This window comes from Agelaius phoeniceus, chromosome 5 (genome assembly GCF_051311805.1).
Source record: "Agelaius phoeniceus isolate bAgePho1 chromosome 5, bAgePho1.hap1, whole genome shotgun sequence".
In the NCBI taxonomy this organism is placed as follows: domain Eukaryota; kingdom Metazoa; phylum Chordata; class Aves; order Passeriformes; family Icteridae; genus Agelaius; species Agelaius phoeniceus.
The window spans coordinates 52,965,057-52,989,581 of NC_135269.1; the positions used below are offsets into that span (position 1 = coordinate 52,965,057).

General features: G+C 39.5%; 1 protein-coding gene across 5 annotated transcripts in view; it reads right to left on the bottom strand.

The window, feature by feature from the left end:
- The window catches only part of GRM8 (glutamate metabotropic receptor 8), a 320,010-nt gene that overhangs the window by 50,052 nt on the left and 245,433 nt on the right, over positions 1-24,525 (bottom strand). For all 5 annotated transcript variants that reach the window (XM_077179022.1, XM_077179021.1, XM_077179025.1 and 2 more), the window contains one exon: positions 20,392-20,528. In XM_077179022.1, coding sequence (XP_077035137.1) covers positions 20,392-20,528 — 137 coding nt within the window. The remainder of the gene's footprint in view (positions 1-20,391; positions 20,529-24,525) is intronic.

Genomic DNA, 24,525 nt, shown 5'->3' on the forward strand with positions numbered 1-24,525 from the left:
TCCTAACTGTAAATTCACCTGCCCAAATTTCCCCCTAGGGAAACCAGTTACCTCTCTCATGGCTTTCTTGAAGGAAAAAAAATTAAATTTAATATAATTTTTGTTTTAATAGTTACATACTATTTACTTGTATAATTATTTTTATGTAAGTGAGGGAGGGAGGGAGGGAGGGAGGGAGGGAGGGAAGGAAGGAAGGAAGGAAGGAAGGAAGGAAGGAAGGAAGGAAGGAAGGAAGGAAGGAAGGAAGGAAGGAAGGAAGGAAGGAAGGAAGGAAGGAAGGAAGGAAGGAAGGAAGGAAGGAAGGAAGGAAGGAAGGAAGGAAGGAAGGAAGGAAGGAAGGAAGGAAGGAAGGAAGGAAGGAAGGAAGGAAGGAAGGAAGGAAGGAAGGAAGGAAGGAAGGAAGGAAGGAAGGAAGGAAGGAAGGAAGGAAGGAAGGAAGTGGCGGAAGGAAGGAAGTGGCGGAAGGAAGGAAGGAAGTGGCGGAAGGAAGTGGCGGAAGGAAGGAAGTGGCGGAAGGAAGTGGCGGAAGGAAGGAAGTGGCGGAAGGAAGGAAGTGGCGGAAGGAAGGAAGTGGCGGAAGGAAGTGGCGGAAGGAAGTGGCGGAAGGAAGGAAGTGGCGGAAGGAAGGAAGGAAGTGGCGGAAGGAAGGAAGGAAGTGGCGGAAGGAAGGAAGGAAGTGGCGGAAGGAAGTGGCGGAAGGAAGTGGCGGAAGGAAGTGGCGGAAGGAAGTGGCGGAAGGAAGTGGCGGAAGGAAGTGGCGGAAGGAAGGAAGGAAGGAAGGAAGGAAGGAAGGAAGGAAGGAAGGAAGGAAGGAAGGAAGGAAGGAAGGAAGGAAGGAAGGAAGGAAGGAAGGAAGGAAGGAAGGAAGGAAGGAAGGAAGGAAGGAAGGAAGGAAGGAAGTGGCGGAAGGAAGGAAGTGGCGGAAGGAAGGAAGTGGCGGAAGGAAGGAAGTGGCGGAAGGAAGGAAGTGGCGGAAGGAAGTGGCGGAAGGAAGGAAGGAAGTGGCGGAAGGAAGGAAGGAAGTGGCGGAAGGAAGGAAGGAAGTGGCGGAAGGAAGGAAGGAAGGAAGGAAGGAAGGAAGGAAGGAAGGAAGGAAGGAAGGAAGGAAGGAAGGAAGGAAGGAAGGAAGGAAGTGGCGGAAGGAAGGAAGTGGCGGAAGGAAGGAAGGAAGTGGCGGAAGGAAGTGGCGGAAGGAAGGAAGTGGCGGAAGGAAGTGGCGGAAGGAAGGAAGTGGCGGAAGGAAGGAAGTGGCGGAAGGAAGGAAGTGGCGGAAGGAAGTGGCGGAAGGAAGGAAGTGGCGGAAGGAAGGAAGGAAGTGGCGGAAGGAAGGAAGGAAGTGGCGGAAGGAAGTGGCGGAAGGAAGTGGCGGAAGGAAGTGGCGGAAGGAAGTGGCGGAAGGAAGTGGCGGAAGGAAGGAAGGAAGGAAGGAAGGAAGGAAGGAAGGAAGGAAGGAAGGAAGGAAGGAAGGAAGGAAGGAAGGAAGGAAGGAAGGAAGGAAGGAAGGAAGGAAGGAAGGAAGGAAGGAAGGAAGGAAGGAAGGAAGTGGCGGAAGGAAGGAAGTGGCGGAAGGAAGGAAGTGGCGGAAGGAAGGAAGGAAGTGGCGGAAGGAAGGAAGGAAGTGGCGGAAGGAAGGAAGGAAGGAAGGAAGTGGCGGAAGGAAGGAAGGAAGGAAGGAAGGAAGTGGCGGAAGGAAGGAAGTGGCGGAAGGAAGGAAGTGGCGGAAGGAAGGAAGTGGCGGAAGGAAGTGGCGGAAGGAAGTGGCGGAAGGAAGGAAGGAAGGAAGGAAGTGGCGGAAGGAAGTGGCGGAAGGAAGTGGCGGAAGGAAGGAAGGAAGGAAGGAAGGAAGGAAGGAAGGAAGGAAGGAAGGAAGGAAGGAAGGAAGGAAGGAAGGAAGGAAGGAAGGAAGGAAGGAAGGAAGGAAGGAAGGAAGGAAGGAAGGAAGGAAGGAAGGAAGTGGCGGAAGGAAGGAAGTGGCGGAAGGAAGGAAGTGGCGGAAGGAAGGAAGTGGCGGAAGGAAGTGGCGGAAGGAAGTGGCGGAAGGAAGTGGCGGAAGGAAGTGGCGGAAGGAAGGAAGGAAGGAAGTGGCGGAAGGAAGGAAGGAAGGAAGGAAGGAAGGAAGGAAGGAAGGAAGGAAGGAAGGAAGGAAGGAAGGAAGGAAGGAAGGAAGGAAGGAAGGAAGGAAGGAAGTGGCGGAAGGAAGTGGCGGAAGGAAGTGGCGGAAGGAAGGAAGTGGCGGAAGGAAGTGGCGGAAGGAAGTGGCGGAAGGAAGTGGCGGAAGGAAGTGGCGGAAGGAAGTGGCGGAAGGAAGTGGCGGAAGGAAGGAAGGAAGGAAGGAAGGAAGGAAGGAAGGAAGGAAGGAAGGAAGGAAGGAAGGAAGGAAGGAAGGAAGGAAGGAAGGAAGGAAGGAAGGAAGGAAGGAAGGAAGGAAGGAAGTGGCGGAAGGAAGGAAGGAAGTGGCGGAAGGAAGTGGCGGAAGGAAGGAAGTGGCGGAAGGAAGGAAGTGGCGGAAGGAAGGAAGTGGCGGAAGGAAGGAAGTGGCGGAAGGAAGGAAGTGGCGGAAGGAAGTGGCGGAAGGAAGTGGCGGAAGGAAGGAAGTGGCGGAAGGAAGGAAGGAAGTGGCGGAAGGAAGGAAGGAAGTGGCGGAAGGAAGGAAGGAAGTGGCGGAAGGAAGTGGCGGAAGGAAGTGGCGGAAGGAAGTGGCGGAAGGAAGGAAGTGGCGGAAGGAAGGAAGGAAGTGGCGGAAGGAAGGAAGGAAGTGGCGGAAGGAAGGAAGGAAGGAAGGAAGGAAGGAAGGAAGGAAGGAAGGAAGGAAGGAAGGAAGGAAGGAAGGAAGGAAGGAAGGAAGGAAGGAAGGAAGGAAGGAAGGAAGGAAGGAAGGAAGGAAGGAAGTGGCGGAAGGAAGGAAGTGGCGGAAGGAAGGAAGTGGCGGAAGGAAGGAAGTGGCGGAAGGAAGGAAGTGGCGGAAGGAAGTGGCGGAAGGAAGGAAGGAAGTGGCGGAAGGAAGTGGCGGAAGGAAGTGGCGGAAGGAAGGAAGTGGCGGAAGGAAGGAAGTGGCGGAAGGAAGGAAGTGGCGGAAGGAAGGAAGTGGCGGAAGGAAGGAAGGAAGTGGCGGAAGGAAGGAAGGAAGTGGCGGAAGGAAGGAAGGAAGTGGCGGAAGGAAGGAAGGAAGGAAGGAAGGAAGGAAGGAAGGAAGGAAGGAAGGAAGGAAGGAAGGAAGGAAGGAAGGAAGTGGCGGAAGGAAGTGGCGGAAGGAAGGAAGGAAGTGGCGGAAGGAAGGAAGTGGCGGAAGGAAGGAAGTGGCGGAAGGAAGTGGCGGAAGGAAGTGGCGGAAGGAAGGAAGGAAGGAAGGAAGGAAGGAAGGAAGGAAGGAAGGAAGGAAGGAAGGAAGGAAGGAAGGAAGGAAGGAAGGAAGGAAGGAAGGAAGGAAGGAAGGAAGTGGCGGAAGGAAGGAAGTGGCGGAAGGAAGGAAGTGGCGGAAGGAAGGAAGTGGCGGAAGGAAGGAAGTGGCGGAAGGAAGTGGCGGAAGGAAGTGGCGGAAGGAAGTGGCGGAAGGAAGTGGCGGAAGGAAGGAAGGAAGGAAGGAAGGAAGGAAGGAAGGAAGGAAGGAAGGAAGGAAGGAAGGAAGGAAGGAAGGAAGGAAGGAAGGAAGGAAGGAAGGAAGGAAGGAAGGAAGGAAGGAAGGAAGGAAGGAAGGAAGTGGCGGAAGGAAGGAAGTGGCGGAAGGAAGTGGCGGAAGGAAGGAAGTGGCGGAAGGAAGTGGCGGAAGGAAGTGGCGGAAGGAAGTGGCGGAAGGAAGTGGCGGAAGGAAGTGGCGGAAGGAAGTGGCGGAAGGAAGTGGCGGAAGGAAGTGGCGGAAGGAAGGAAGGAAGGAAGGAAGGAAGGAAGGAAGGAAGGAAGGAAGGAAGGAAGGAAGGAAGGAAGGAAGGAAGGAAGGAAGGAAGGAAGGAAGTGGCGGAAGTGGCGGAAGTGGCGGAAGGAAGTGGCGGAAGGAAGTGGCGGAAGGAAGGAAGTGGCGGAAGGAAGTGGCGGAAGGAAGTGGCGGAAGGAAGGAAGTGGCGGAAGGAAGGAAGTGGCGGAAGGAAGTGGCGGAAGGAAGGAAGTGGCGGAAGGAAGTGGCGGAAGGAAGTGGCGGAAGGAAGTGGCGGAAGGAAGTGGCGGAAGGAAGTGGCGGAAGGAAGTGGCGGAAGGAAGTGGCGGAAGGAAGTGGCGGAAGGAAGTGGCGGAAGGAAGGAAGGAAGGAAGGAAGGAAGGAAGGAAGGAAGGAAGGAAGGAAGGAAGGAAGGAAGGAAGGAAGGAAGGAAGGAAGGAAGGAAGGAAGGAAGGAAGGAAGGAAGGAAGGAAGGAAATATTCTTAGTGGTGCAGCTTTGGTCTCTAAGCCAAGACACAGCCTATATGGCTCTGATACAATCTGAGTACATGACCTTGGGCAAATTATTTAACCTTCTTTAATCTCAATCTTTCAGTCCACTGGAGAGAAGCTGTAATGCAGACAAGAGTGGAGACACTTTCTATGAAAATGTGGGTAGAAATTTCAAGTGGGGATGTTAGTGATGTCCATCTCTTAGGTTTAGAAGGTTTTTTTGCCCAACAGTTATAGTTTAGAAAATTTCAATAAGACAACTTTTACTTTTAAAACAGAGCAGTATATTTTCAAAGAACCAATACCAAAAATATCATCATAGTTCTGTGCTTTCTCAGCATGTCATAATCTTTCTTGTCATCTTCTGTTTTCAGAACTGCACTATCACCAAAATCTCTGGAATTACTAAAATAAAGAGAATGCATTTTTATTGTTCTGAACATGTTAACAAGTCATTCTCAGTTAGAGAAAAATACTTACAGGGAAGGATGCTCTAAGGTAATACATAAAAATTTAAAATAATGCTATTAAGAAATATAAAGATTCTTATGTTCATAAATAGAGAAGTTAAAATACTTGTCTTGCTTTATTAATGCAAATATGTTATTTAGTGGGCTGATATAGTAATTTTACCTCAAAGAAACCAACCCATATAATTAAGTCATATAATTACTACTGCCTGCTGAATACTTACATAGAGGAGCACACTGTGTTAGCCTAAAACGGGGAATAATCATGCCATGGTATCACAATATACAGAGAGTGTTTATTAGTGCTATACAGTCTTAAACTGCTAGCCTTTATATGGCTTGGGATCTAGTTTACTTTTTGCTTTTTAGCTGTTCTTGGCTTGTTTTTGTTTGGGGTTTTTTTGTTTGTTTGTTTTTGTTTTGTTTTTACTTCTACTTTAGTCCTCCCTTGATTTGGTTTCTTCTGATTCTTTCAGAATTGCTGGCCCTAGCAGATACTTGGTACACAAAGGTAGGAGGAGTTGTAGTGTAATAACTTCTTCAATTTGCCAAACAAGAAACATTAATATGGATGGAATAATTGGGAAACATAATTTTACTCTCAAATGCCTTGGGGAGTAGACAACACAAAGTGCATGATTAGCAGGTCATCAAATAAACTACTGTTACTGCACTGTGTAACCACAAATGGAATTTTACAGAAATCTAGTAGGCACTTCTATTCAATATATGTAATTTATTTTTTTCTTTACTGAAAGCATGAACCACAATTAATTTTCAAGCACTTGCTTCTGAAGATAGCCTCTTTATTTACAAAGGAGACAAAAAATTACCCCCAACCAAATCAAAGAAGCCAAACAAACCAAAACAAACCACCACAGAAACATCCCATTCTAGATGACATTGGCAGACTTCAGATTTTTTGAAAGCTCTTTCAGAGATCTACTTTCTATATTTTTAAAACATATAATTAGTACCAATGTATCAGACTGAAAATCAGGTTTCCAAAGTTATTCTTTATGCAGACCACTTTCACATAGACAATCTCTCTTGCATATCCTTACCTAGAGGGCCCTGCTGCCCTTACATGTCCCTGACATGCACTTGAAGAGAATTTTATGAGCATTTATAAATAAAACTCATGATGTATGCTCAGGGATTGAAGTCATTATGCACTACCAAAAGCAGACTGGGCCATAATTTTTCATATGTAATTAAACAGGTGTTTAAGAAAAGACTGGATGTGGCATTAAGTGCCATGGTCTAGTTGACAAGATGGTGTTGTGTCATAGGTTGGACTTCATGATCTCAAGGGTTTTTTCAATCAGCTTAGATGATTCTGTGATTCTATATTCACAAACACTCAAATTAAAAACAAACTACCTAAATTCCCCAAAAACTTGTCAGATTTAGATTTTGAAATAAATGGGCTTTTGAGAAGAAATCTTCCACCATCACATTTTTTGTCAACTGATTGGTTCTGATCATCTCTAGTACTAAGGCTCTGTGAACCATAGTGCTTGAAGTACTTTTTTACTTCCTGCAGTTGATCATGCAGAAATAGCCTGCAAGCATACCTTAAAAAATTTAGTGTTTTGAGAAAAGAAAAGGAGCATAGTTCTTGCAAAGAGTTTTTTAACATCACTTTCTTGTGCCTGAAGAATCTTCTTCATTCTTCCCAAGGCCCATCACTAGCCTAATAGCTTAGCTGCATTTCTTGATGAAAGTTTTAATACCCATAACAAACATGTTTCCAGTTCCTTTAGCTACAGTTACCTAAATTAGAACTGTATTGTCCCAAACCCAGTGCTCCATAGCTACTGTGTTTCCCTCCAATCTGTGTCAGGTGCCTTTCAAACCCAATGGTCCCCAGATTCTTCCTCACTTCACAGCTCAGCATAGACAAAAGGAATACAAGGGAGTGTTGCCATTTGAATTTAATATAGATTCCTTTTTTTTTAATTTTAAGACTATATCATTTCATAAATCCCATTTGTTTCATGAAAAATATTCACCATGACATGATTTTAATTATTGTATTGGTTAAAGGTGAGTTTATCAAAACAAAGAGCTGTTGTCCCCAAGCTCCTTCATGATGGGCTGTGAAACAAATGTACTGGGCTAAACCTTCGGCTGATTTAGTTCAGCCCAGTAAGTTTAGTACCATTATGCTAACAAGTTATTATTTCTTAAGGGGATGACCTGTCACAGTTTTTATCTTTAATACTTAATTATTTATAAAATAGAAATTAGCCAATCACAAAAACCCTCAATTCAATATAAGAAAAAGATGCTGATAAGTTTGTTTATGTCTTAATCCTCCCCCACTATTTTTAAATGGTTTAATCTACCTCCTATTTCTTGATCAGAGCAAAAGGCGCTGTGTGCATGAAACTGAAAAATGAATGGTCCCAAATTCCATCCTGCAAAACTCTTTCTACAAATTAATACCAACAAAGATAATATATTCTTTTTATTCCTGCTCTGCTCACAGACCAAGATGTCAGTTGCACTAAGGGCTATACAAACCTACAAGAAAAAATTATGGTCTCAATCCCAAAGAATTTACAGTCAAACTATAAGATAAAGGAGAGCAGAGTATTGGCAGAATAGAGAACAGACCATCCTAAAACTATTAAGGCAACACAGATCAGCATGATCAGCCATCTCAAACAGGGGCTTTTTGAGGAAATTTTGTCCAAAAAGATTTTTAACAAGGTAAAAGAAAGAGGAAACCAGGGCAATTTTGTATCTATTTACTGAGCTTTCATCCAAGCATAAGACAGACACCATGAAGGCATTGGCTTCACCAGTGACCTCTCAAAGAGTAACATAAAACAGAGCTAAAATATCCTGTGCATCTTAGTTTCTAAAAAATGTTTTAACAAAGCGATGCACTCGAAATTTTGGGAAACGTTGCCCTCACTTCAGCAACCTTCATTGACTCTGACAGAGGAACAGGCAAACTCAGCTGAAATACAAGGATCAAATTTATTTACTTGTCTGAAAAAAAAGAGGTACTACATACCTAAACTGTTCATGACACATTTGTTCAACCTGTTTTTAGGAAAGAAAAGCTGTAGTACATTATACTCTGAAACATATCAAACTCTAAACCCCAGAACAGTACTTTAAGATGGTTTCCCACTTCAATGATGCATATCTTATTTTCCAGCTCTTCTTCATGAAGAGTCATGCTAAAGACTTGGAATTTTTAGCACTACATAAACAAAAGAAATCACACTAACCCTTTAAACATAGTTCCAGACAGGAAGTAAGACCACATACACAAGTGTGAAAGTCTGAACTAACTCAGAACAGGCAGAAAACAGACTGTATTTTATACTGAGATTTCCAGCAGCAGAAGAAGAGCTTTTGCTGCCAAGTTAGTGCTGTTGCTTAGAATGAAGAGTCAATAATTAAATTTAAAATTCTGCAGAGAGACCTAGTGATCTGGAAGGAACAGAAACAAGCAGGAAGAAGAAGTTTAAGCTACAGAAAGTGCCACACAACATGTTTAATCAGGGGGGAAGAAAGAAACCAAACCCAAAAATATGTCTTACTAAAGAAATAAGGGTGAAGATTTTCAAAATGAGAGAAAGCGAGAGGGTTTCATATGGACTAAAAATATTGGGATTTATTTTATAATATTTACAGAACTGAGTAGATAGCAAGCTCTTGAGACTTTATGGGGAAATATGGAGAATTTGAAAATGGGAAACCTAGTGCTTACATGCTGAAAAGGGAGGGAATGAAGAAGCCAGGGAATTATCAATCATTCATTTTGACTTGGATTCCAAGAAAAATCCTGAAAGAAATAAACATACACATTTCAAAAACACAGAGAAAACAAACAAGACAAGTAACAGCCAAAAGGGATCTGTCATCAATGGGCTGTCACATTTCCTTCAGTGAGAGGGTAACAGGCAATGTGGGTGAGAGACAAGCAGCCAGGTGTCATTTATCTTAACATTAGAAAGATTTTTGACAACATCTCAAATTACACTCTCAGTCACAAGCAACCTAGTGAAACAGATTTAGCCCCTAAGGGCTAGGTGCAAATTATGTCAGAAAGCTGAGGAAAGATAAATTTGTAGTTGATTTACTGTCAGAAGGGATGGCACTGGGTGTGGTCTAGAAAGGTCTATTGTTAGTCTGCTATTATTCAATATTTGTAATAACCACTCATTTTGTCTGGATTATAAAATAGAGTATAGGGTGATCAGATTTGGGCAGTAACACTGGGAAAGGCTGAAGTCATGCTGAAGGTCAGAATACTTATTTCAAATGATACTGCAGAGTCTGAAAAAATGAAGCATACCATTCAACAGGGACAACTAGCAGTACATTATGGGTCAGGAAGGACAGAGGTGGCAGCTCTGCAGAAGAAAAAGAGATCTCAGGGCTCTAGTAGATTGTGATATATTGAACCAATGTTGTCCTGTTGCAAAAGGGGCAAATGCCAGATAAATGCAGATAGATACAACAGTCTTCTCCCTCTACTCTCTATCATGACTACATGAAATTATGTTTCTCCTGTACTCTGCACTAGTGAGACTGCAGTCAGAACACTTTCTGAAGGCTAGGTCATTGTGTTTCCCTTTGAAGGAGAATCAAATGGGGAGTCCAGAGGAAATCTGCAAAGATCAGAAGCACATCTAGAAAACACGATCTATGTGACTAAATTGAACAAATTCCTCTTGTATAGCCTGAAGAAATAACATAGCCTAGGAGGTAAAACAACAGTCCTCAAATACATGAAAAGGATGAGGATGTGCACGATGTACACTGAATAAAATAAGCTTAAATTATAGCAAGAAGGAGTAAAGTTAGGTATTCTTAAGACACTTTGGAGAGATAAGAGTAGCTAAAAAATGAAAGATAATGCCTTCAGAAGCTGCAAAGTCTTCATCCTTAAAACAACATAAGTGTAGAAGATGTTAACTTTATCCAAGGGCTAGAGAGTCTCTTGTGATCCCTTTTGCTGTCTTCTATAATGCAAAGGCAGATTTCAGGTACTAAATATTTTGAGAACAAATAAAAAATATCATAACTAGGCTAAATAAATAGGAAAATAGAAAAACGTCAATGTACTCTCTTGGCAGCTAAGTTCTTTAGGCTGTCTTTTGCAATTTTACAGAATACCTATTTAGGAAAAATATTTACAAGGAAAAAGTAAACAAGAAATTGTAATGATCCTACTTTTCCTATGTCTTGCATAATTAATGATGCATTTTAAATATTGTATGGTAAATTGCTTTTGTTTGCAGTGAAAATGTTTCTCTAAGTGTTAGGGAAAGAAGGTCTAAGTAAAAGAAATCAGCACTGCTGCAATAATAAACTGTTTCCCACATAAGGGAACTTCAATCAGTTTGGGATATATTAAGCATCTAGCATGTAAAAAAGTCCAAATTGGAGTCCTATACATGAATGGAAAACAGGCAGAGAAGTTGTCCTTAACTAGTAAAGTGATGCACAACCTGAAGCAAAAGAAGATCCTAAATAAACAACCAGGTTTATAACTCCATAAATCTTTCATGACTTTCTTCTAGAGCTCTTGCTAAAGACTTCTAAAGAGTCTTTTATTCAGCACAAAACCAAGTATAGGAGTCCAGTTGCTTCTATGCTTCCCAGCATTTGCTCAAGGGATACAGGACATTGCCTCTGAGGGGATTATTAGAAGATCAAACCCGCCAAACAAATGAAAGCCAGAAAACTTTAGAAGTGATGACCCCATCTTTGAATCACTGTGCAAAATCAGTATTTACAGCTCACCTGCTCCAACCAGCCCAGGGCAGCCCAGTACTTAATTATCCTCATCCTTAGAATCTTCTAGCATGTCTGCATTAGATATCTCTCACTGTAATTCAAATCCACTACTTCTCCTTATAGCCAAATTAACTATGCCTAACATAGTTCTTTTCCTGAATAATCCTTTCTGTATTGGAAGAGATTAACACAGCCCCCCTCAGTGCAGTTTTCTTCAGACTAAACAACCCTAGTTTGCTCAATCTTTCCCTAAAGGCATACTTTTAGATGGCTGATCATTGTAATTGCTTGCAGCTGGACTCTCTCCAGCTCCTTTACTTTTCAGACAGAAGTCACAGTTCTGCTAAGGAGCTCACAGCACTGCAGAAGAGAGAACAGATCAATTACATCACAAGTCTAGGAGTTCCTTGCTGTAATGGCTTCTGGTGATGCAAATCAGTTTACCATTCCCAAGCTATTGCTTAGCCTTAAGCCTAAGTTTTTCCATAAAAGGGGAGTACACTTCAATTCCTGCAGTTACCAGAAAAGGGCACTGCAATCCTCCTTCTTTGACCCAGTCATTTCAAGCATATTTTATTGACATATTCAACACTAAATCTGTTTACTCTGAGCTGAAGTTACAATTAAATTAGCTATGTATTCTTCATTTCCTGTGTTAAGATGTATTAGTATCACCATTAAATCTAGTGATACCATTTTGGATATTCAAAAAATAATTCCCTATCTTTAAATATATTTTTTTAAATAGTGTTTGGGGGTTTATCCAGATGAAAAGTCCTGGATAAATATTAGATTACTATCCTGAAGTAATTAAAATAATATTAGTGCAAGATGAAGAGAATTGCAGCAAAGCAAACAGAAAAAAATAATCATACAGTACTATTCTGCTAACTGCTGGTTATTCTCTTTCATCATATAATAACTATTGAAGGCCTTTTTCATTTTCCATTTAATGATTGTTAATTTTGTGGTAGACTTCCATTATGTAACACGAATGAGCAATAATTAATTTAATAATTTAATCTGCAATTTTTGCTTTTAAGGACTTTTAAACAATTTGCTTCAAGCTTTAAAGGGCAGCTCAATTATCAAATTACAAGACATATGTAAATTTCAGGGTGGTGTCAAGGCTAAAACACACATTATCTTGTACCAGGGAGTAGCTAACCCTGCTCTGTAGTCCTCTATATGAATTCAAAACTCTCTGGGAATTCATCCAAAAGCTCCTGATTTTTTATTTTTCTATCACTGCTCACTTTTTTTACTGTGAAAGAGAAAATAATATTTTAAAACATAAGTTCTATGCTTGTCATTCCTTTCCAGTTTGTCGAAAAAAACAGGAATGCTCTTGGTCCTGTTGATTATGGCTGATGAAAGAACAATTAATTCTAATCATACCACTTTTACAAAGGATGAACACAAAAAGCTATAACATATCCACCACCCAGTCAAGAATCCTGTGACAAATTCACAGCCAAACATACAACTGCAACTTCATGCTTCATTTCAGGAACCTGACTTTCACTCACACTTACAAGGTGAGAAAAAAGTCACTATTCATCCTAACTCTCAAGCAGAAACTGTTTCACTGGCAATTTCCTATCATTCTAATGAAGAAAAAATGGTTATCAAATTTCAGGACATTTTCCCAGCAGCTATCTTTTATCCATTTTCTTTTTTGGTTTTTTTTTTGGTTTTTTTTGGTTTTTTTTTTGTTTGGTTTTTTTGTTTGGTTTTTTTGTTTGGTTTTTTTGTTTGGTTTTTTGGGGTTTTTTTTTGTTTTTCTATAGAGAATCAGTCAAGAAGTCCATTTCATTGAGGGGGAAAAAAGACTATTAGGACCAAAGTAAAAAAAACTTCAAAAGGAAGACAAGTTGTCATTCCCCTTCAGTTCTTCTAAGGTCATTGGCTCTTGAATGTAGGTTCTGTTTTGATTTTCAGTTATGTCTGAAATAGTTTCTGTCTAATATGGGCACTTCTGAAAATCATTTAATGCTCTTTTAACATCTGTATTCAGCCTATTTCTTCTCCATTACAAAACTTTTTATATCAATTCAACCCATAACCTTTCAATAGCATAAAATCCCAATTTTATTCCATGTTTCTTGTGTTTTTTGTCTTGTATCCACTTCTCATTTACAGTAGCCTACTGTTGACTTATCTTTTTAATCTAGAATTGGTCCTTAGCAGACACAATTTTCATATTGACCTAAGACATGAAGAGTAGGGAAGACCAAATGCTGAGTCATACTACTTGACCAATGCTAAGATCAGGATTAGTTTTGTGAACTAGTCTACCTAACTAGTCTAAAACCGTAACAGTCTCTTCTATTTTCAGCCTTATGAAGAATAAAGAAAGATAGCAGTACAATTTTGAGAAGAATAGAAGAACCTAAAACATTTTTGTTTGTCTCCTTTAGTTTTATTTTTAACCTAGGATCAACAATTTTCAGTCAAATGACATGGGTTTGTTAGAGTGAAAGTTTGAACTCTACTGCCTTATTACATGCAGGCAGAAGAACACCCTGCAGGCCATGTGATTGTCATATTTTGTTTATAGATATAATCATATTCAGCACTAAGTGCTTTTGTTGTGTATTTCCCTGTACTGTGTTCGTCTGTTAAGCACAGGGCTTAGGTTCAGCATTTTAAAAACATCTATCAATTATATAATAGCTACCACTGGAAAAGAAAAGGCTTTCTGACTTCTTTAATGAAATACAGTGGCCTACAGCAAAGCTTAAAAGTTATTTAATGCAGTTATGGAAAACATCAGAAGTTTTTTGAGTCATTTTCTTTTACCATGTCACAAGAAAGGGAACTAATGGATTTTGAATCTGTAACTTTCAAAAATAATTGACTAATTTCAGTGTTGATGGAGTCTTTCAGTATTAGATACAAGACATGAGGCCTAGAAAAGAAGAGAAATCAAATACAGATTCAAATATCTTTATGATCTGGCTGCCTGAAGGGAAGCTCACTGTCAGTGTGAGGTTCCCAATTTTTAATAGTTCACCAATCATGGTGCTTAAGGCTGATGGTGGTTATGGCTGTCTCTCTGATAGTTCATCACATCAGTGTAATTTTAATTTATAGTTTTCGTCATAAATCAAGATCATTATGGAAAAATGGATGCCCCTGAGTCATTTATATCCTCGGTGCATACACTCCATAAATGTGAAAGCTTATGCATCTTATTATTTCTAAGAGAATGTTAGAAATCTGTTATTGTAAAATCTCTTTTTTATTTTAACAGAACTCTTGTGCTCCAGTGAAAAACAAAACAAATCAAGACAAATAAATGCCAAACCAAACAACAAAACAAATACAAGTGAATCCTCTCTTTAAAACTCACTGTTTTCACTTGAAACACAGAATCAGAGAAAGGCCTGTATTCAAAGCAACCTGAAAGATCATCTAGTTCCAACCCCTCTGCTGAGAGCAGAGTCACCTTTCACTAGACCACGTTGCTTAGAACCCATCCAACCCAGCCTCAAACAGCTCCAAGGAAGCATGCAAGGGTTTTATATGCTTTGGATTGTTCTTAAGGAGTAGTATCGCATAAGTTGACATCCACTCCAGCATTTTAACTGCATCAGCTAAATGTGTGATCTTGAAATCACCCATAATTGTGTCTGCCTGAAGACTCATCAGAAGATCAAAATCATTAACTTGGAAGAATATGGATTTAGATTTACATATTTCTTTCATAATGGAGTCTTTAAACATAGATTTTGGTAGATCAAAACAATGTATAAGCTTGAAATGTAATCTTAGATTGTTTCAAATTGTATTTTAAAATATGTGGGGTTTTTTTTTAAGTCAAATATTAGATTTTAAAATTCTTTCAACATTTCTTTTTCCAACTGGTACTTAGCTTTAAAAGCAGAGCATTTTAAAATGCATTTAGTGGATTTTAAAATAAATGTTCAGAGAAAAAAAGAAATTACCAAAACAAACTGAATGGGTTTCTAAGGAAAGGAACTCAGGAAGTCATTATCAAAATTTTAGGACTGGAACTATTTCCATCTACTGCCACTGACAAAAACCACCAGTCAACATCTATGTCTAGTCTAGCCCTTATAACACATGCAATACAGAACACAGTTTCTAAGGGTGAATTCATTATTAATCATAAAAAGAACTTGATTCAAATTATAAGTGCAAAGAAAAGCAAGCTTGTTTCTAACAACTTTACTTGTACAGACATTACATGGTTGAGAGCTCAAATTTGCTAAACCCACACATCTGTAGAGAACTTTTATGTGTTACCTGGTATGCAAAATGCTGTTACAATATGAATAAAACATAACTTTTGCAGAAAAGCTACCTTTGCCTGAATTTTTATTCATCATATAAACCAGAAGTTTTTTGGTTTTTTTTTTGGAAGAAAGCATTTTAACTTCCCTGAAAATTAAGTTATCTTTTTTCTACTGATAATGAAAATTATGAAAGTAAACAGAAAACACTGACAGTTAATGTATCATCAATGAGCAGAAATTCTAAGGCAGTTATTTCTTTTCTTCCTTTAAAATCATATTAAAAGTTTAAAAGGTCTGGTTGTTTCCAGTATATTAAGATCACTTAAAGTCAGGAAACCTTGGAGAGTAAAAGGACTTTACTAAAACAGGTGTGAATTTACATGGTCAGATTCATCAGACAGTCAGGTTCTTTGAGATTATTGTTGGACATTTCTAAATATTTGCTTTCAGAATTTCCTTGTGTCTGTCAAAGACTGAGATACCTTATTCAAACTCAATAATCATGCAAAAAATTTAATTTGGAAGATTGGTAATGTTTCTTAATTTATCTACTATATCAGCATTGTCATGCATTTCTTTTGTAAGAATTACAAGAGTAGGACTGATCAGTAGTGATGAAGTGCCTGTATCTGGAAGCTATAGTTGCTTCAGAGGAAATTTAAAAGGTCAGTTAGCCTAAAGGAGAGCATTAATGCCACTGAAGTCTCCATGAAGAAACCAGCATCAGAGCTAGAAGGGTCCCTGCAGCTGGTGAAGCCTGCTGAGAAAGAGCCCCTTAGGGAGTGTGATGCAGAGTCTTTATCCAGCCACTTTCTGCCCAAAGGGAAACCAGCACTGAAAGGAGAAAGGAACAAGTCTGGAGCTTGACAAGGACCCTGAAGAGTCAGTGAAACTTTGAGGAGCCAGAGACATCAGCAGAGCAACCCTGAATTCTGAGGGTGGTGGCCAGAGACAGACTGGGGCTGGCTACCAGATGAGAAGACACAGCCCAGACAACAAACCTGCAGCCAAAATATGATCTAAATTAGCAAAGAGCATCTTAAGGAAAAGGAAAATTGAAAAGTAGGGGGAATGAGGAAATCAGAAATAGAAAAGAGAAACCTTTCAATTAAGTTATTTAAATGGAAGATATGTTCTAGTTTGTCTTACAATAATTTTCCAAGGGTTGAACTGTACTAAAAACCTGATACTTTCAAGATTTATTTTTCTGACAGGAAAAATGAACAGATTAATAAAAACGATAAATTTTCTGAAGCACAATACCAGCTGCATAGATGAACATAATCATAAACACATCATAGCTACAACATGTTACCACACAATTTGAGGAAGAAATATCTGTAAAAATCAGGGTAGAGGTATCTACACAGGATATCTAGCTTACAAATATTCACTAAAAATCATAGTTACGTGTATCTTCATTAAAAGTAAACTAGAGGAGAAAGGGTACAGGGGGGAAAGTATTGTATTTTAAAAGCATCTCCTTTAAAGAGCAGCAGGGTAAAAATTGTTCTGCCATCTTAATGCTGCTTCACTTTCAATAAACATAGATGTTTTCACAGAAACTAATGAAAACATCCACTGTGTTCCCTATGATTCATTGGCAATCAAAAGCATTTCCTAATTTGCAATATGATGATCTGGAGTATTGACAATCATTCAAAAAGATGGCTTGGTTTTAATATATTTTGTCTAGTGAGAGGAGGCAACAGCTTTGCCACAGCAGATCATCATCTGTCATACTGCCATCAGCACCTGCTAAGAGTTCAGTGAGCGTGCAGGAGGAGTGAGCTCTGTATGCCTGCTCACATCCTGGCCCCAGTGAGCAGGGGGTGGTGGAGCAAGAGCAGGACCCTAACACAAGGCTGGGAGCAGAACCTCACACTGCAGGGCACTGTGCCAGCCCACTCGTGTAGGGGGATAGAATTTAAGAAAATAAAGATAGTGTAGAAAGTAATCTCACCCCTAAGGAGTTGCAGCTGGGGCAATTATCAATTAGGAGCAGGCCTGACTTTAACAGACCACAGCTGTACCCAATGAGAAGAAGAATGTTATAGAAGAGTGGGTTGGCTGGTTGAGAAGGGAGCTGGAGTCAGTTGGCTGCTTTGTGAAGAAGAAAGAGTTGGTGGTCTGAGGAGCTGTCCATGAGAAACACCATGAAGGTATGGAACTTTTGTGATAAGGTGACAACAGTACGGAGCCCCTACGATAAGATGACAACGCACCTGTATCTTCACAACTCCACATACTGGACAGAGCCTGCCTGAGAGCTGGAAAAACCAGTTGCATCCAGCATGTGAGCTCATGGTGGTGGAAAAAGAGAGCCAAGCAACATTCAACACATCCTTAACTAATGAGAGGTAATGAGGGCATGTTAGATAAATCCTTTCCTGTTAGATTTGTGGTCAATGTGGTTAGCACAATGTGGTTTCAGCAGTATGAGTACCCATAAATCCACTCATATTTCAGAGTTCCCCTGAGTACATATACATGAGGCAGAAATAATGGGACTGAAAAACTACTGGCTTAATGAAAAACTTAGATGTCTAAGGGGACATAGAAAAAGACAGATCATAAAGGAACTAAAATTGAAGCAAAATTTTCAGCATCTTTTTTGATATTGCTATATAACTGTTATGTTAGTACTAGCATTTGTGCAAAATGTGTGTATCAGTCTTTGAGTTAATTTAATAAATACTAACATTTCAGAAAAATGTAGCAATTATCAAAATCTCAAATATATTCATAATAGTTATGATAAGAATCTAACTGTAGTCTTTTCCAGAAATTAATGTTTAATATTAAACTTGCTTAAGCATTTTTTTTTTCCTTTCATGCCCTCCAACACACAGATATCAGGTTAGTGAAGGGAAATAACACTGCCACACAATCTGCAACACATGGCTTCTTTTGGTAAGATTTTTTTCTATTTGGACAGAATAACTAAATAAATGAGTCCCTGACAAGTAGTTACAGATATTAAATTGTAGATATGCTATAGTGGTTTAACAGCTGTGGATGAAAATGGGGAGTTATCATATGTGGTCCTGTGGATAGCACTTAGATAATTATTGCAAAATAGTCTGAACAGGAGAATAATTTGTAAATATTTTCTACACTATCTTTGTAACTCTTCATCAGGAACCTCTCACATGGAAAACCAGAGATATTTGAAACCTTCTTTTTGTGGTTTTATTGAATTCACTGCATAAACTTACTTTGGTGTATCTAGTCATCAATTCACACTGTTGCCCTTCTCATCAGCCTTTAGCAAAACAATATTGGTATTTGCAGAGGTACCCAAACAGCTAACACAAGTATATTGCATATCTAATAAGGAAAGAGATTAAATTCATTTTTCTTCTTCTCTCTTTACATGAAGACATCTTCTTCCAGAAAGTACTTTGGACCCAAAAAATTCTGAAATTAAACCTTGATGCCTATTTGTCATACAAGTCTATGTAATATATCCTCTGAATTTTGTTAGGACAGCAATTTTCAACCCAAATATAATTCCATGCACAGATGGAATTCAACTACCCCAAAACTTACAAAAGCAATTAAGACAGCAATTAAAAACACCATCTAATGATGGGTAAATTGTGGCTTTTTTTTTTTTTTGTTCCTTCTGCTATGAAGTAATCAGGGGCAATACAAATCCTAGTTATTCATGTAGAAAAACACCTAAATCTCCCTTTATATTCAAGGAATATTTTTATTGCAGTAGTTCATCATCCCTATGTTTTAACTAAATCAAAAGTGGTTAGAATTCAAACTTGTATTTTATGAAATACATTTCCATCCTCTTATATTATTTGAAATACCTGGGCAATTTACCTGTCCCCATAATTTTGTCTTTTTTTAAAGGAAAAGTTATTATTTCCTTGCCTAGTTTATTAATCTCTCTGAGGAATAACAGATATAAAATGATTTGAAAATATCATCTGAAGGAGCTGATAACTACACAACCCACCTGACTTGAAAATATAAAGAATTTTATTCAGGCTATTGTGCAAGCTTTTACTGTCTTCTCAAGAACAGAGGGGAAGTGCTTTGTTCTGCCAACTGACAGAGAATAAATAATATTTTTAAGTGTTTACTAATTTGAGTATTAAATTATTTTATTCTCCAATGTCAGTATAATAATTTGATTTGTAGAACCATAGAATCATTTAAGTTGAAAAGACATGTAAATCTTCACATCCAACCATTGGCCTGACATGGTCAAATCCACCACTGAACCATGTCCCTAAAGGCCACATCTGCATATCTTTTCAATACCCCCAGCAATGGTGACCACTTCCCTGGGCAACCTGTTCCAGTGCTTGATTAGCCTTTCAATGAAGAAATTTTTTTCTAATGTCTGATCTAAACCTCCCCTGGTGCAACTTCCAGTAGTTTCCCCTGTCCCATCACTTCTTTCTTTCAGGTAGTTGTAGAGAGCAGTAAATTCTTGCCTGAGGCTCCTTTTCTACCTAACAGAATAACTAAGCCCATTTCCCTCATTTAGTTCTCACAAGAGCTGTGTTCCAGACCCTTCACTAACTTCATTGCCCTTTTCTGGACATGCCCCAACCCCTCAATGTCTTGTAGTATTCAAGGGGAACTTTATTGGTCTCTACAACTACTTGAAAGAAAGCTGTAGACAGGTGGAAGTGAGTCTTTTCTCACAGGGTGATAGAAATAGTTTCAAGTTGCGCCAAGAGAGGTTTAGATTTCATAATAGGAAAAAATTCTTCCACTGTAAGAGTGATCAAGCAACGGAATAGGTTACCAAGGGAAGTGATGGAATCACCATCCCTGAAGATATTTAAAAGACTTGTAGATGTGGCCTTGGGGACATGGTTTAGTGGTGGTCCTAGCAGTGTTTGATTGACAGTCAGACTAAACGACCTTAGAGGTTTATGCCAACCTTGATGATTCCATGATTCTATCAGCTGCAGCCTCTCCAGGGCCAAGTACAGAGGGACAGTCCCTGCCCTGGTCCTGCTGGCCTCACTATTTCTGATACAGCCAAGATGCCATTGGCCTTCTTGGCTGTCTGGGCACACTCCAGCTCCTGATCAGCTTTGTCAACCAACACCCCCAGGACCTTTTCTGCTGGGCAGTTTTCCAGCCACTCTGCCCCCAGACTGTTGGGGTTGTTGTGACCCAAGTGTAGGACTCATCCCTTCACCTCGTTGAACCTCATGTAATTGGCCATGGCAATCAATCCAGCCTGTCCTGAGTGCTCTGCAGAGCCTTCTTACCCTGCAGCAGATCAACACTCCTGCTCAGCTTGGGTCTTGTGTGCAAATTTACTGAGGGTGCACATGATCACCTTGTCCAGATCATTAATGAAAACATTAAACAGGACCCAGTACTGACCCCAGGAGAGCACCACTTGTGACCAGCTCCTAACTGGATGTAACTTCATTCACTGACATCTCTGGATGGCTTGGCCCTCCAGCCAGTGCTTTACCCAGTGAACATCCAAGCCATGAGCAGCCAGTTTCAGCAGGACAATGCTAAGGGAAACACTGTACTCACGTTTAGATGAAGTTGATTACTCCACTGACCAATTACTTTGTATTCTGTACTCTTGTTGGTGATTTGATACTGAAAAATATCATAGCGTCCAGGAGCATCTCCATTTTCATTGAAAACAACAGGCGTTCCAGCACTCCCTGAAAAAATATAAAAAGCAAAAAATGCCTTTAAAGGAATTTTAAAAAATATACATTAGGGAAAAAAATTCTAATTAGAAATTGAACAAGTTCTTCATAATGCAAATATAGTATGATAATAAATTCAAAAACCTCCCCAAAACAAAATGTATTATATTATCATCATCACAAAATCTATGCTATGATTCTATGAAAATAATTTTAAAATACAATCCTTTGCTGTCTTTTTCTTTGGTTGTTTGGTTGAGGGTGTTTTTTATGTGTATTATAGAACATTAGGAAATTCTAGTATAAAAGAGAAATGAAGAATTTTTTTTTGACATGAAGAAAGGCAATTTAACTTTAGGATGTGTATACTTGGCAGCAGGCAAAAAATAGCAATCTTGTAATAAACTACGTTAAAAATTTCCCAGTTAAGTACAAAAATATTGCTAATATCCTCAACTTAGGAGCCAATACTCATAAAATACCTTGAGATGCAAATGTTTAAATTGTGTTACAGTACGTATGCTGTTTCTAACACTGACCACCTATGAAAAAGTATTTTATCAAAATAAATTAAGTATATCAACTGTGCTTGTTGCTCTCTCCTCTATACATGACACTGCCTGACAGAAAAGGCCATTGCTGAAGCTGTCAAAAGTTATAAATCGACACTGTTCTTATTCGATCAACAAAATGTTCAAAGATTGAAAACTACACATCTACCTTGGCAACCAGACCAGCCAAATTAGAACACACTTTGATGGATTCCCTCAAGGTGACATCAAGGACCTGCACTCCTGCAGAGACCTTTCAAAACCTACTCCACTTCCCCAAATTTTTATTTAGATGTGAATCATATTTACCATTGAGGTCCATTGAAGAAAAATCCAAGTATGCTAATGTTCTATTTCAGTGACTGGAGATGAAATTTATCTTTACTGGGGAAATAACCCAAACCACAAAAAAATGCCCCCACAATGTTTTCATGTTTCTCCATGTAAACACCCAAGAAAAGAATAACCAGTTCACAGTAAATTCCTACACTATAACACATGTTAATGTACCACCTAGAGGCACTAAGTCCACTGTGAGTGGTTTCCAGAGAGTGAAAAAAAACGTTTGAAATTCTGGGTACCTATCAAGCAGAAATAAACTAGTAGAAGTAGGAGCAGTCTACACACTCCAAGATTTCAACATAAATTCTTCTTGTCTGTCTGTCTGTCTCTCTCCTATAAAGTATTTTGTTCTCTAAAGCATTTTGTTTTGTATAACAGCTTTCATATAAAATTGATATCCAGTGAAATAAACAGTGTTTTGAGAGTGACAAGTGGCACATTAAATACCGTGCCAATTTGACAGTTCTGCCAGAAAAATTCTGGCTGCAAAAATTGGACGTGAGCAACCATGGAAGAAGAGTATCAAAAATTATGTGTGGTAAAGACTTAAGACCCCATGAAGATAGAAGAGACTCTACAGAAAATTTTGGAAATATCTTCATGCTTTGCTCCCAATTATTTTGACAGAATGAAGGGCAAGAAAAATCCCAGTCTACAATCTTTCAAGCAATGAAATTATTCTTCACTGCTCACACAGCAGGTTGATGCAATAAATTTCTTCCACCCAACAAACACATACTCAGCTGTTGTTCGTTCATAGTTATGGAGGTAACTTTCAAAACATTACCGTATAGCAACAATAGAATTCATCTTTTTACTCAGCAGCCTTTGAAGCCCTCTTGGAAAAACAGTCATTTTTATGAAGAGATAGGAAATGTTCTTGGTATACCTTAAGACCAATTGGAACTTAAAACATTATAATGCTCAGCAATAAGAGTGTGAGCCATATAACATATGGCTGGCTTTAGAAATATCTTCTCGTGGTTTTGGTTGGGATAAAGTTGATTTTTTTCACAGTAGGTTGACTGGGGCTCTGATTTGAATTTGTGCTAAAAACTGTTGACAACACAGAGATTTCTTTTAGCTATTTCTGAGCAGCATTTACACAGAGTCAAGGTGTTTTCTGCTTTTCATCCCATTCCACCACTGGGGAGGCTGGGGATGTACGAGGAGTTGGGAGGGGACCACTCAGGACAGATGACCCCAATTGACTCAAGGGATATTCTCTACCATAAAACATCATGTTCAGCATATAAACCTGGAGAAGAAGGAGGAAGAAGGGGACATTTGGGGAGATGGCATTAAGTCACTCTATGTGTGATGCTTTCCTGGGGATGACTGAACACCTGCCTGCCCATAGCATGTGGTGAATGAAGTCCTTTTGCTTTGCTTATGTGTGCAGCTTTTGCTTCACTTATTAAACTGTCTTTATCTCAACCCATCTGTTTTCTCTGTTTTACCCTTCCAGTTCTCTCCCAGTCCAGCTGGTGGGGGAAGGATCGAGCCTGTGTGATGCTCAGCTGCAGGGGTTAATCCACAACACATGTACAAAATGACTGACTAGTCCAAACCAGAACTACCTTTCTTTTCTGGTGTAGTGCTGTTCTCAGCTAGAGCACAATAGCATCTCATGCACAATCAACAGGGACATAGCAACTTGCTACATTCAGCAGCTTCTCCAACTGAGTCCAGCAAGACTTTTCCCATGAGGCGGAAGTCAAACAACCTTTGTCAAGTTAATAAAATCAGGCTTGCTAAAAGCTGGAATAAGTCACAGAAGATTTACACTCCCTAACACTGAGAAAAAAACACTATCTCTTTGTTAAACTACAGATTTTAGAAAGTACAGTAACAGCCACAGTGCCTGCTCTAAAATATATTTGATTGTGTTTTAGCAATGCTGCCATAACTTGTGTATTCTGTTAACAAGGAAACTATTGCTTCAATCCATGTCTTATTATATTCACATTCCATTGTGGAATAAAACATTTAATGAACTATAACTAGGAGGTATGCATGACTGGATTGTGGTGATAAACCATTAGCTGCATAACCAGGAAAGCAAAGTTAAAGGCTTTTGAAGAAAACCTGTGGATTTGACCAGTGGTTTCCAAAATAATGACTGCAAGATGGTAGCAGAAGTCTTGAAAGTGTAAGGACGGAATGAAAATGTAAGGCAAACTAGATGCCTCAAGGTTATAAACAAACTACCAAGGGTTAATTAATATTCTTTAAAAATGTTAACCTCATCTGAAGAAAAATATACCCTGGTGAATGACCTGAATGAAGAGTGCATCTGGGAATGGAGAGTCCTCAAATTGAGAAGGTTTTCTAAGAAAATACACTTTGTTGGATAGTTCATCAAATTAAAGTGCATACTTCTGTGGAAAAACTGATTAACACTGTAGAGAGAGCAGATAATAAACCATGTGGAGAAACACTGTAGCTGACCATAACAACTAATCTCATGTGAGGAGGCAACCTTGGATTCAGTGTATGGCACTCGAATAAATGCCATGGAAGTATACAAGTGTCTCTTTTTGTGACAACTAGATATGCAGAACTGAGCACTCTTGCCATCTGGTACTGCCACATAGACTCTATCATTGCCATTGCAGGGAATTGCATCATAGTTCAAGTTTAAGACAGAATTTAAATGCTCCTCTTGTTAATCATTGAGGTCTACCTGCAAAATTTAAATTTAACACACTGTAGAGAGAAAGTAGCACAGAATAGAACAAAGACCTGAGGTAGTGAGCCAGGACTACATAAAATCCAGCTTAGATAAAAAATACTTTGGGAAACCACAACAAACAGTTGTGTTCTTGAGTAGGGTATTTATACTAGAGAATGAACTTGGCTACCTTCATTTGGGAACCACATTCATTGGAAACCATCAGAGGAAAAATGCTACTTTTGCTTAGGATAAATGTGCCTATATTGCTAGTTTAGACCACCATAGAAAACAGAAAAAGCAGGGTACTTTTTTAGAAACAATTTCACCGATTTAAATTTTAAAAATATTATTAAAGGAATCATTTAATAAAGCAATTATTTAATAATTTAATAATTTTAAAGCAATCATTTAATATTTTTAAAGCAATTATTAAATTGAT